Source organism: Bombus affinis, chromosome 7 (assembly GCF_024516045.1).
Source record: "Bombus affinis isolate iyBomAffi1 chromosome 7, iyBomAffi1.2, whole genome shotgun sequence".
In the NCBI taxonomy this organism is placed as follows: domain Eukaryota; kingdom Metazoa; phylum Arthropoda; class Insecta; order Hymenoptera; family Apidae; genus Bombus; species Bombus affinis.
Window position 1 is genome coordinate 1,693,522 of NC_066350.1, and position 14,233 is coordinate 1,707,754.

At 33.5% G+C, this 14,233-nt stretch overlaps 1 protein-coding gene across 5 annotated transcripts in view; it reads right to left on the minus strand.

Moving 5' to 3' along the window:
- LOC126918336 (rho guanine nucleotide exchange factor 11) overlaps nucleotides 1-14,233 on the minus strand; it is a 34,070-nt gene that overhangs the window by 11,814 nt on the left and 8,023 nt on the right. For 3 of the 5 annotated variants that reach the window (XR_007711310.1, XM_050726115.1, XM_050726116.1), the window contains exons 5-18: nucleotides 11,277-11,515; nucleotides 10,945-11,166; nucleotides 10,069-10,317; nucleotides 9,120-9,401; nucleotides 8,957-9,046; nucleotides 8,747-8,860; nucleotides 8,560-8,658; nucleotides 8,388-8,480; nucleotides 8,122-8,315; nucleotides 7,741-8,030; nucleotides 7,450-7,626; nucleotides 7,233-7,286; nucleotides 650-785; nucleotides 154-235 (exon numbers count right to left, since the gene is read on the minus strand). Coding sequence is in view for 4 of the 5 variants with exons in the window: in XM_050726115.1 (XP_050582072.1) it covers nucleotides 154-235; nucleotides 650-785; nucleotides 7,233-7,286; nucleotides 7,450-7,626; nucleotides 7,741-8,030; nucleotides 8,122-8,315; nucleotides 8,388-8,480; nucleotides 8,560-8,658; nucleotides 8,747-8,860; nucleotides 8,957-9,046; nucleotides 9,120-9,401; nucleotides 10,069-10,317; nucleotides 10,945-11,166; nucleotides 11,277-11,515 (2,321 nt within the window). In the remaining variant the exon portion in view is untranslated. Of the gene's footprint in view, nucleotides 1-153; nucleotides 236-649; nucleotides 786-7,232; nucleotides 7,287-7,449; nucleotides 7,627-7,740; nucleotides 8,031-8,121; nucleotides 8,316-8,387; nucleotides 8,481-8,559; nucleotides 8,659-8,746; nucleotides 8,861-8,956; nucleotides 9,047-9,119; nucleotides 9,402-10,068; nucleotides 10,318-10,944; nucleotides 11,167-11,276; nucleotides 11,516-12,675; nucleotides 12,883-14,233 lie in introns of those variants that run through there. The other 2 variants (XM_050726117.1, XM_050726118.1) reach the window with 2 other exon arrangements.

Sequence of the window (14,233 nt, forward strand, 5' to 3'; positions counted from 1 at the left end):
TGAAATCTCGTCTCATCGAAGTTTACGTAAAAATCAATTTTGCGAAACTCAAGCGATATTTCCGGTCTTGAAATTTTAATTCGTTCGACGAATCATCTGTTTATACGTTACACGCTAGAAAAATTTCGAAATAAAAGTTGTTGGAATTCTTACCTTGTGATGTATCCGCTCCTTGTAACTTTCAGACCTGTTTATGTTTGACGTCTTTGGCTTACTGGAAATATTTTGCTGCACCCTAAGTAATCGTAATTAATAAAGCATAAATTAATATCTATAACAGAAATCAGCCGAAGGACTGCGATGAATAAAATGAAAACATATTGATAAAACTATGATACTAAATTAAAGCTCTTCGAAAATCACATGTTAGAAAAAATAACGCGGATCTTATAAATACAAAGTTATGAGATTGATGAGATAACTACGGGATGAAAACAATTCGAAAACAAATTTCTATAATACGCTTGTATCGTTGAACGGTTTAAAAAATTGTTATGACGAAATATGAATAAAAGAAACGCAAGGATTTGTTACAAGAATTCCTATAAGTTGCGCATGTCTTTTTATTATAGGGATCAATAGAACATGATTGAAGCAATTCAAAGAAAATGTTCTTTTTAGCAATCTCATGCAAGTATGAAATGCATACATTTCAGAAATATCTTCCCGCGAAGAAGGATTGTCCATACTATCGGCGTGATCGGAGGCCCCGCTGTAAGCGGAAATGCGTCCTCTTTCGCTACTACTACGCGTGTTTCCGGCTATGACGCCCCCGCGATGTTCTCCTAAAAACATGAAATAAACGAACGTATTCATTAATTATTTCAATATCTGTATTAGTCTAATACACTAATTTGGCTAATCGCCGATAAATATATTTTCAATTTTAATTTACTTATATTCGATCAACTTTGTTTTATATTATATAGATTACTTTTCCTATACATAATGTTTATAGCATATCAAAGACTCTTCTAGACTTTTCAGTATAATTCGAATATAGCGTTAGAAGAATCGATTGTAGTTTTCAATACGAGTTTATCGTATCTTCCGTTTTTGTTAAGGAATGAAAGAATTTAACAGGATAAAGAAATCATAGTGTAACAGAATCGGTAACACAGTATAGTTAAATTATTTTGATTCGCATGAATGCACCATAAAAAAGGCCATCGCAGGTGTGTTACAAGCGAACCTATCGATTTTCGATACTATACTTCTGTACGCTTACTTTTCTTTCTCGGATATACTGTTCTTTTAAAATACATTAAATTTATAAACAGTGTTTTAAAAATACAAATGGATCTCTAAATACTCATTGTTATTATAGAAATTTCTCCAACTTGTAAAATTCACACAAATCTATCGTAATAGATGTATTAAGTATAAATTAAAAAAAAAAAAAAAAGAAACGTAATTGAATTTAACGTGCATATTACTTGAAGAATCGATTAAAGGCAATCATGATAATTAGACAAGATCTCTGTTCCTCAATTTTTTTTTTCTTTTTCACAAATTAGAGTATGTCTAATATAAAGATATGACTAATTTTGTCCAGAAATTCCACATAATAATACGAAAGTCTTCCTATCGCAGCGTTAATGGAAATGAAACGAATATTTCGATTTAACTCGTCTATTTGATGCCAGCAAGCATCAAATTAACACGGTCCATGATGTCTGGCATTTCTCCAACTATCCAGTCTTATGTGGAGGCTTATCAGGTAAGGAATGCGGTTCAGGGTAAAAGCAGATCATGAGAGCGTATGCGGAGAGGGTGGTTACATTTAATCTCCAGCTAAGCAAATACACAAATCAAAATCGATTCATCACGTCAATAAAATACCGTAAATCGATCAAAGGAACGTAATTCTAACGTAATTCTCTAACTGTAGACAACATACAATCAGCTACATTAAATAGATATTTTTAAGCTGACTGAATACACGAGTGTATAGTATTATATTCGTCTATGATCGCCGATTTAAAATTCTTCGTAGAAAATTTCGCATTCGTTCCGTTCAAAGAAAACTAAGCAATTATTCGATAATAAGTAAATTATTTTGTTACAGCCGTGAGGTCTAGAAGGCTGTCACCCGCCAGATTAACATCCAACAATATGAATTTAACTAACGTTTGTTACAATTCCTTTCCTAAATTATCTGAAAGACCAAATGGATGATGATTAAGCATCGCTAACCCTGTGAAGTTTGAAGATCGAGGAAGGAGGTCAAATAATCCGAGTGAAATCGTAATATCATCAAAGACCACCGTTGTCAGCATTTCGCTGACTGGAAAAAAGTTAAATGGCTAAATAAATATCCAATGAAGGCTCGGTACCGCCTAAAAATAGCATCGTAAAAAAGTTGGTGTTCTTGAACCCCGTAAGCAGACAGATAGTTATAGATCAGCAGGGGTAGGTATGCTGAGGGGATGCAACGAAGGAAAAGCTTAAGTCTCGAGTATTTTTAGATAGGGCGATGTAGGCGCGTGTCGCAGAGGCCGGAAATCGTTTTGTGGGCCCCTCCTTCTCGTTTTCTTCTTCGTTGTTGTCGTTGCCGTCTGCGTTCGTACCGCACAAGATCTATCTTATTTTCTTTCCTTTCGTTCCAACGCATACTTGCCACATAGTTACAGCAAATGACAATCATCGTTCAAATAAAGTCACTCAGTCAGAAATGAAAATTGGCAAATGAAACAATTTTTCATACCTTAGAAATCTTTAAAATCTGTTTTTGCATGCAAATTATTTAATTATTATATTAATAATATATCATATGTTGCCGTTTGAACATGAGATAGAGAAAAGAAAGAAAATGTCTTTACCATACAGAATTAACCAATTTTGTAAAAACAATACTTAAATATATGACCTCTGTTCTGTACTCTGCATTTTATATACAAGTCACGGTTACACCTTGATATTTGCTTCGAACTATTTTAGATATTTCATCATAAAAATTATCAATGTATTATATTTAATACAGGACCAAAACACTCGTATCTTCATATAAGCTTAAAATACTTTTCTGTAATATTCCAAAATTCATCCTTAACTACGTGAATACTTATAATTTGCATTGAGTATATACAAACATAATTACCATGATCAGTATGATCATATCAATAATAATACTACTCAATACAGAACGATGAAATTTATATTAATGAAAGAGTGAATTCAAAGGTTGAAACGCTTCTTTACGAGGAAGAAATCCATGTTTTTCTTTAATGAAATCATGAAGAAGCATGTATAGATGCAAAAAATAAACAATCCGTCTACATGAGTGCGTGCGATTTCCAGTACATTCTGGTCTAATTTTGTCTAGACACGTAGTATTTGTATAGCCGCAAGGTTCCCGTTCATGAGATATCTGCCGGAGAAAAGCCAAAGATGACGACAAAATCGCCACCCATATCATCTTCAATATTGGTTTTATAGACGCAGTGAAAATTTATGAACGTATCTGACGAGCAACACGCGGCAAGAATTTCTACTGAGTAGCTTGTTAAAGCTTCGCAATTCCTGTTTTTAACTTCCACGACTCCACCGAAACGTTCCTACGCGTCAGAGAAACATTCCCTTCCGAAAGTTCACAACTTTCAATGTTACTAATAAAAATTTGATCAATCAGAGTTTACCATTAGCCATACAGATCAAAACTTTTAGAACGTATCCAATTTTATGAAAATTTGCAAAGATCGATAAGTAACCAAACAAATTAAATCCCTTCAAAAATATCGCAAATCATATAGAAGTAGTTACAAGATTCGAAGAAATACTTCAAATTTGATTTTCGATTTTATATTGATCTTCTTAGTTGATTTCTGATTTTTCGTTTTTCACATTTATCCGATTTCACATTTATTTGGCAGACGCGAAAGACAAAACGAGAACTGTTGAAACAAACCTGTCTCTTCCTCTACACCAGTAATTTCCTTCAAATCGGTGTCGTCAGGCTTGCTCGAAGAATCAGTCCCATCGTAGAATACACTATCGTTCACGTTTTCACAACACGTTGATACATTTAGACGATCCAAACCAACGATCAAAGCTGTTTCTATAATTTTGTTCGGTTCGCGCGTCTTTCTCACAGCGGCAAAAGTCTCCCAAACTTTACCGGCAAATGAGCCTTTGCTCATGTGTGGCACCACGGTTCTCTGCTTGATCGTTTTCAGCTTCGTTTTCTTTGCAACTTTGTCTTTGCTTACTTTTTCGCGCACCACTATCGAACCTATTCCGATTGATATATTTTTCTAACGTTTCTCGCGAATCCAAACATTCATTATAGAATCCATTTGAAATTCGAAGAATCTCCATTCGTGTTTAGTAGATACGTTATTATTTAATTAATTATTTCAAAAATTGATTCTGAGAACTGTGATTCCTTGCAATAGTTTATGAATCATAATGTGAAACGCAACATACGCTAAAAAGTTACAAGCTATAACTTCTCATAATCAAATATTAAATAGTGAACTTCTATATTGATAAATTCTATTCACATCGGTATAATTACTTTCTTTTCTTAAATTAATTTATCGCTACAATCTTTAACAATAGTATTCGCGTAAAAATACATATCAGCACAAACTTTACTGTTTCAGTAATCTTCGTATTTCCTCATGAACGTTCCGATAATGATATCGAAACGACGATAATGAAAACCAGAATGTTTAGTCACTAGCATCACGTAATTATCAAAAAGAAGAAAAAATACAATAAAACACGCCGCCTAGAGGAGGCTCTTCGATCCAAATGAATTATTAGATATTCACGCCATCTTTACCGTCACCCATCAGCTTCCGATTGAATCTGTTCCTGCATCTTCCCGAGGAAAGCCTGAAGCTAGCAAAGCCAGCGATCAGGGGCGAGGGGTTGGTGGTCGTTGGGTAAGGGTTGCAGTCCGGTTCCCCCTGCAAGGGATCGCGCAACTGTTGCACCTCGACCATGTGCACACCTCGATGTTTCACCACCGAGAAAATAATAATCGGGGTGGTTTCTCTACTTCTCGCGGCAACAACCGAGCTGACACTAATTTCCCTTGAAGCCGCTCTCGCTTCTTTTCCTCGGAGACTGCCGTTGGTTTCCGGTTAGACCCCACCAGGCCGCCCCCCCGCTCGTTTTACAACTACGTTCGCGCGTAAGTGTATTCACGAATGTACAGGGTGTGCGTGTGATTCTGATTTTCAAATCCCTCCGACCTAACCCTCGGGGAACATCAAGGACGATCTTCACGTTCAAGATATTGATGTACTTAAAGTCTCTCTTAAAGGGTAACTCTCTCTTGCTCAACTTTTCTTCTGTTACCTCTTACAGCGCCCAGAGATACTACTTGCCAGACCCCAGCTTTGTTTTACTTGTTTACGTTGTTTGTTACGAGCGTAGAAACGTTAATGAGAAAAGTGATCGCTGTGGAATTCTTTGTGGCTTGTTGAGACCCTTTTTCGTTAATTTTATATACGTAGTCGTTGGTTTTATGAATGGATACTTTTGAGAAATTTGCGGATTCGTATTTAACAGGGAATAGATTGTGATAACATGTACAAGGTTCTCTAAATATTATAAAATTCTTGAAAATTAATATAAACAGTAAGAAAATAATAAGTGAACAAGTTAATAAAATGATAATTGAACTGTTACAAGTGTAATTCGTTTAATTTATGCGTGCAACTCAGAAAACTTACAACAGAAAGTTTTTGTAAGATAGTTATACGTATTATCTTTAAGCAAACAGCAAATTGCTTATACACCCTGTATATAAATACAAATCTATGTGGTTATGATTCTAGGCCTCTTTCCGCGGTTTCCTCTCTCCTTTGTCCTTCCTTCCTTCCTCTTTTCTTTTATAAATTCAGTAGAAAAGAGCGCAGAGCACAACCAACACAATTCGTTTTGCGAAACTTCCTTATCGGACAACGCGATTATTGTAACAACGAAACTTGATAAAAACCTACACTCCGTCTCAAACATATGAAATATCGATTATGTACTTCAACATTGACACTCTTCTCTTTAATTTTTTGTTTTAAACGATTGTACAAATATTAAAGAACACGAAAATATTGTTATTAATATGCATAACATTACGTAAAATAATTACTACTTTCGATAAAATCGTCACTAGAAACGTGGAATAATCCTTGATATTTTTATAGCGAATCGATGTATTTTTACAAAACTTGCATATATTCACGAAAACGTTTTATCAAGCCAACACACTATCAATTTAAAAGGCTGAGGAGAGGATGTCGATAAAGAACCATCGAGGGTCGTGACAAACAATTTTTAACGAATTTTTCAAGTGGGAATTTTTGCACAACTAACTTCGTTACACTTCTTTCACCATTGACGATATGCTTTAAATTATTTTTTAATGAAAGAGAATGAGAGTTATCATTAATTTACAATAAATGTTAAGTGCTCCCGACGAGACAAACAATCCTAACAATGGCTGACGTGTGACCTACGTTCGTCAAAGAACGCCTCATTCGAAATGAAGACAGTAAACTACGAGATAACGGATAACATTAACAAAAAGGAAGAAAAATATATAGGCATCACACTTACATAGTTAAACAAGCATACGTAATTGTAAGTTGCAACGACAGTATGATGTACAACAAAACATTGTGAATTGATATAGATATTATCGTCATGGAAAATGTATGTTTAACGAAAAGTTGAATTTATTTGTATTTTGTCACTCTGAACAAAGTACGTATACTTGTATTTGGCAGCACAAAATTATTTATGGTGCATTGTGTGCGGTGCAAAATATAGATTTTGTTCTGAGAAATACACTAAAATTAATAGCATTTGGCAAGTTATCATGCTACGTAATGAATTAACTGATTAATATAGACATATTCTTATTTTATATATAATATGAAAAAAAAAGATTTATTGTCGATTTTCTATGAATTAATAAATTTGACTATCATGAGATTTAAAAAATTTTAGTATATCATCATATATTTAAAAATAAAGTAATAAATATATTATTGTATACCAGGAGATATAAAATATCAAAATTTATTTCCTTTGTTTGGAACAAAATATAGCTACGAAAACTTTGTAGACAACAAACAATAAATGATTAAACAATAAATCACAACGTTAACGCAATGGCGTATGTAGTTACAAATTCCATTGTTTTATACTATTACTGCAGTTAAAAGTATATTTTTCTAATATTATTTCATTTAATAGTTTAATGCAAGTAGCAAACTTACCATTTTCACCATCAGTCAATGTACCAGTATCTTCTTCGCTCCTTTTAATCTTGTCTGTAACAATAAAATATTCTATATTATAAAAATAAACTATTAAAAGACAAAGAAGCCTACAGAATTCACATTTGTACATTTTATTTACGATATACATAGAAGGGAAGCAGTACAACAAATATTTCTAAGTCATAGAGTGTAATGTAAAATTCGAATTATTTACCATGAAGCATGTGATTTTGAGGATGATGATGGTGTGATGATGGTGGTTTCCTTTCAGGCCTGATACGCTCCATCAATTTGCTTATACGATCATTGCCTCTTTCCTTTCTAACCAATGGTCCAGGACAATTTTCTTCTACTACTCGAACACATTGACGATGAACACTTAGAGAACAATCTGTAACAAAATGGAAAAGTTGCTTCGATTTTTAATTGTGTCGATATTCACACGTGATCTCAAATTTATATTTTCTAATTTTTAATTTAGTAATATCTATATAAATTTACACACCACTACATAAATATCCTTGAGGTCCAATTCCACCAATGATAAGTTGACAATGATTACAGTAAGTAATAGTAAAGTATTGATGAGCTACAAAATGATGTCCTCTGATTGTCATTTTTCTTGTTTTTCCTGTAAGCAGGCGGACTTTGAGATTTGACTTATCTTTTGCGACAAAAGTAGGTACTCGGTCAAGTGATACTGATCGAACTTGAAAAATTTTTGTTAATATTGTTGCCAAACCAGCTGCTGTTGTGAATTGTCGCAAATCTACGTGTTCTTTTTCAATATCTTCTCTGAAACATTATATAAATAATAATGTAACGCTATATGCCATGACATGTTAAGAATTAAAACTATGTATATTTTTTTTGTTAATGAACTTACAAATAAGGCTCCATTTTGGGTAAGAGGTATGTTTCTATGATTTTTGTTTCTCGCGCCTTATCAGATGCACTTTCATCCAACTGAGCGTCGCTTGGACCAAATAACGTACCTAATCCAGCAGTTCTCTTTTGTTGAAAGTCTGCAAGTTGCCCGTTTAGCTCGTCTTTTGCACGTGTACGAGCTTTCCAGAATATCTGCCAAGAATACAATATTTTATATAATCATATCCAGCAAACAATGCGTATATACTTTTGCATAACACATACTTTTCGTAGAATCTCTTCCTTATCAGATTCCTTTAAAAGAACGTCGTCTATTTCATGTGCTACATTTTCGTCTACATTATGCAGACGGAGAGGCTATATATAAAACAGTTTTGAGTTAAATACGGTCCCCATATATTCAAGAGAAAAAAGATATCTTTTTCAAATTACTTACTGCACCAGGTACTAAAAAACTAGAATGAATTTCATATGCCCACTTCCTCATTTCTTTTGCATTGCCTTCTTTGTACAGATCCGTTACTAAGTAGAACAACTAAAATAATATGAATAATTTAAAATGACTTTGAGTAATAAAATTCAATATTCGAAGACATTATCACTATATATCGCGTAATACTTACCAGACTGGAGGGATCACTATTTGACAGAACATAATTAATAAATACAGCAAGGTGTGCATGATGTCCCCATAATCGAGACAAAGATTTGAATGGTCCATGATCTTCTAACTGTCCCTACAACGACAATTAACATAGCAATTATCAACCCATATGAATGATTTCATTTAAAATTAAAAACAAAAAACTATGTATGAAATTTATAAAACTCACAACTTCTTGATCACTCATATCATCGTCTTCCATTGACATAATTGGCTGCTGTAATATTGGCAGTCCAGGAATACCTTCATTTAATATTGTCTAAAGAAGAAAAAATACATGGGTAAGTTTCACAGATTATTTAAGGAACTCAGCTTTTTGATTAAAAACTTACATCATTAATAGTAGAACTGGAGGTATCATTTCCTGGACTAGCAACTGGATATGGTGGAGGTGGAGTTCCTGGAGGAGTGATATGAGGTAATTCATCTATATCAATGTCACTATGCCTTACATGCCTTGGAGGAGAAAGATCATTCATTGACTCTGATGCTATTAAACGTCTACTAGCTTCTGATGGAGAAATACTTGTTGTTCCCAATTGTTCTGGACTGGATTTCGTCCGTTGATGTTTATTAAGTGAATTTGAAGAACCCAAGTTTGCACCCTGTGAAAGCTATAAGGAAATTAAATACTTATTTATTAAATAATAGATAATCAGAACATTATATCAGTAAATTAAATACAAGAATAAACTAGAATATTGAGTGATTCATTATGCAAAAATACTATAAAATTGTACTATATGCATTTCATACCACACACCATAAGAATTGCTAAACACTGCAATCACAGTAAATGAAATAAAACATATACTTAACAGACGATGTTTAAAGGTACATACTGCATAACCATAAATTTTTCTTAGGTCACATAAAGTATATTTCAATACATATCACAAACATACTTAAAATACATTACTTAATAAAATATATTACTCAAGCAACACTTCAATGAACAAGCACAGCTTCTGAAATGTAATATTTGTCATAAGTTTTTGATGAAATTACACATAAGGTATTTGCAAAAGAAGCAAAACAAAGTATTATTATAACATAGGTACTTAATTATTATTTAACATAATTGTGATAGATGTATTAAATGATATGAAATTTAATCGGAATGATATTTATAAAATATATTTTGAAACATAAAAGTATAAATTATCCAATATATAAATATCTGTTAAAGGTATTCACATTGTGATTCTGTGGTGCTTCTCTTTACCATGCATACATTGATATAAATTATTTATTTAATGACTTAGCGATTAAACTACTTACAGAGTTAGGTATGCCATGACTGGTGGTTGAGGGCGTTAAATGAGTCAACAGATGACGCTCCAGCTCCAACTGGGCTACGTGGTGCGTATTTGTAGTAGGCGGAGGTCTGGGAGGCAATGGTGGCGGAGACAGGCTTTGCATGGACAAGGATTTACGAGATGGTAGAGGCGGTGGTACATCACCACTGCTACTACTTAAGGGTGAATAATAACCCGGGGAACACGAGGTGTTTGTTACCAACGAGCAAAGCTGTAAGACACAACAAAAGCTGGTTAGATAAAGTTAGCAAAAGCTTAAATACATCCCTATATGGCTGCATTTGAAAATTTCAATTGTAATACAAGCACACATTGTATAAAAGTTGTATTTATACAGCTCAAAAAGTATACGTATAAAAGCAGAATGTAGGCTTTGTTATTTCTTGTTGTTTATCATAATATACTGTAAGCTATTAATAAATATATCAAAGATTACCGAACTACTATAATAATCAATGATTAAACTTGTATTCATACTCTCATCATTATGCTTTCCATTCATAAAAATAAACATCTCAATAATATCATGCCGAGCAACTATTTAATACACTGAATAACATAAACTGGAACTGTCAAACACTGACATAAAAGCAAGACACAATAAAATATATAGGGACATAAGAAATGTTAATGAATATAAGCGTTAAAACGAATTCACGTCTTTATGAATAAGATTATGAATAATAACATAATATTTATGATGTAATATATGTATGAACAATGAACAATTATAGTTTACTGGTATAAAATTAATGCAGGATATTAATGCAATAATTAGAAATTTTCAAAGTAACTTGAACGTATTATTAAAGCATACCATAAGATTAAAAAACCATACCTGTTCATTGGTTGTAATAGCAGCCAACTGGTCCTGAAGAGTGCGTACCCTCCTTTCGGCGCCCGCTAGTTCTGTTTGTCGTGCTACAACATTAACATTACTACTACCAGTACTAGCTTTCGCGAGTTCGCTGCGAAGCTTATCAACGTAACTTTGTTCTTTCTCCAACATAAGCTGGAATGTATGAACGCGCTGAGTTTCCAATTGCCGTTTTTTCTCATGCTAAAATATAAGAAAAGCATTTGTATTATATTATACTTTTATTATATTAAAAAGCTATTGAATTCAATTTATAAATCCCTTCATAAATAAAGCAAAAAATATCGACTTACATCAACGGGTTGAGGTCCCGTAATACGTGCATTACACGGTGCACCGGTCGCTGGAGCAGTCGACGCCCTGAGTAAGGAAGTCGCCGGTTGCGAGGGTGATACCATCGTGGTACCGGCTGATAAACTAACTGGTCGCTGGTGTCCACCCGCCAAACCAACTTGTAGCCCTGTGGCCGTCGTTGTCGCACTATTCGTTGCAACTGGCTTCTGCTGTACCGTCAGTACCACCTGCGTCGAAGCTGCAACAAGGGTTCAAGGACGATGATTAGTCACCTTTCGCATACCTCCGCCGGTCCTTCCCCCGCGTTTGACCCTCCACCTTTCTTTTGAGAGTTGCTCGAACAGTCAGTACTTGTATTTTCTTTCACAACAATTTAGATTTCTCTCGACTACTAAATGTTTTCTATGGATAATCTGTGTACACTAAATACTACGTAATTAGGAAAATTGATCAATTGAAATCATCAGTAATATTGTATTATACTGATTTTAAGATTTTGATATGCCTTTATGTTTAATGCAAATTGCGTGTTTTTTTTTTTTAATTATTTGTATATATGTATGATCATACGATCGTTGATACGCAATATCTGATAAGTAATCTGAAAAATACAGGTCCTGCATACGATATTGCGACAACCAGATGTTCATTAAAAAATCGTAATGTCATATAGCAAGCTTGTAAGCAAAGAATTGAAAGTAATCTTGGTCGTGGCTATAATTAAAATATTCTTCAATGAGTATATATATATAGTTTGTAAACAGAATATAAAATTATAAAATTATATAAAATTATCCAAACAGAATATAAAAGAATTCCCAGATCTCTTATCAGACAAAAAAAATCGTAATAGCGAATAAAAATGTAAACAAAATACATTTATCATGAATAGAATGTTTATATAAAACTAACTATAAATCTAGTCTCTGCTTACGCCGTCAATGACTCATTCTTACGCTCAGCTGAGACGTATGACGTCATTATATTTTTCTAATTCTGGAAATGCATATCCGTATCAGAAAATTAATTAACAAAACCGACATCAAAATCTCAAATCCGATATACAACTCCGCAACGACGGAATTGGATTTCGAAAACGCGAGTGTATCGTGATATCTCTTCCTCAAAGTTGTTGCCTAAATAAGCACTCCGAAAATATGCACAACTTGCCAAATATTTGCATTTTTATGGAATCAGAGAATATATATATTACTCGAGGAACCTGCAACTTTACACAGTTTGTAACGGATGCAATTTCGTGTTTCTCTGATACAAAGGAATCACAAATGATCGTACGAGAAATAAGTAAAATTCCAACGAACAATAATCCGTGTCCTAACGGTAAAATTACATAATTGCGAACATGAACGTAAACGTTTCAGAAGAAGCTGAAAATACCAGAGTATGCTTTCGCACGAGCTTTCTTCCAAGCTTGCCTGAGGTCATACGTGGTTCGCGTCTTCATATAGATACACAACGTCGACGAGAACAAACACGTTCAAACCGGTAAATCGATCTTTCAATGAAATTTTGGTATCAGCGATTCGAGAATGTACAGTTTCACGGAGAGATATCACGCGCATCGAGAACCGTGTCGTCTGCAAAACTGCGTAAAACGATTGGCGATGACCGAGGCGATACGTGGAGCAGTAAAGACATTCGTACCGAGAAACTTGGCCCCAGGTACGTGTATTAATATGAATGACGAGATTCTTATGTTTACACGCGCGTATACGACTAATCCTCGATATATGACCAGATCTCGTCATTTGACTATATGCTATAACACCTCGGTAAACCCACTTTAATACTATAATTCGTTTTTGCAACGTAAAAATTTCGATAACTGGGGATTACTAGGAAATAGACCTACGGATGTTTTCCTATCGTAACGATGGAAATCTCCTACGTGTGTGTTTTGTTTTTCAGCAAAGTTTACTTTTTGTCTTTTATTACAAGGTATTGCTGTAGTTATTTTTAGTTTAAATTATTTTTCTAGACAATTTTTTATAGAAAACATTTCAAATTTTATGAATGAAGATACGTTTTGTTTACGATAAGGAAGTACATAATTTCCTTTTACATCTAATAATCAAATTTCTTAACCCAAGAACTTTAATCTATAAAATAAAAAAAAGTTTATGATACAAGATTTTCTTCTTAAAAGATTAGAATTTTCCTGAAACTTTATATAAACTTTATATCTGGTAAAATTAAGATGATATTTCTTTCTATTTTTCTGTATGATTGAGTACTTGAAACGTTATACAAATTAGCATAATGATTTGGAAAATCCCGAAGGAAAGATTGACTCAGCTGTAAATGGCAGTGATTTAACGGTCAGTTAAGGATCTTCTCGTATTCTGCACATGAACGCCTTTCCTCATAAAACTATCTTTATTTATTTTCACAAGACAAAAGTTACTTCAACCAGTAAAACGTTCTAACACGGTTAATTCCAGTTAAAATACTCATACTAGTCTATACCCTGTTTGTTCTCGGTAATTCTCATGCTGAACATCTGCAAGTTTTCTAATTTCCAAATCCAAATTATTTTACCGATACATCTTTAGAAGTGCGTTTATTACAGGGAAAAACTTCGCCAACTTTGGTATACTGTTATGACTTGGTATGCAAATGAGATATTTATTGTATTTGTTGAAAAATGTTTGTGTTGAATCGATTTTAAATATTCATGAGTCTAGCGAAATCTGAATACGTGTAAGAGTTGTTGCCTTATGAAATGATTAAGTAGGACAGTTAGCGTACTTTGGAAAGTTATTAGATTTGAATACACAACACCATCTCACATTCAAAAAGTGTTAGATTACGCGACATATTGCATCCGGTTTCAAAATCTTTTACATGTTACAAACTCTTTTACAACTCTCTAATTATTTATTTTACTTTTGAATTATTAGCTAGGAATAATGATTACAGAGTGAATACAAATATA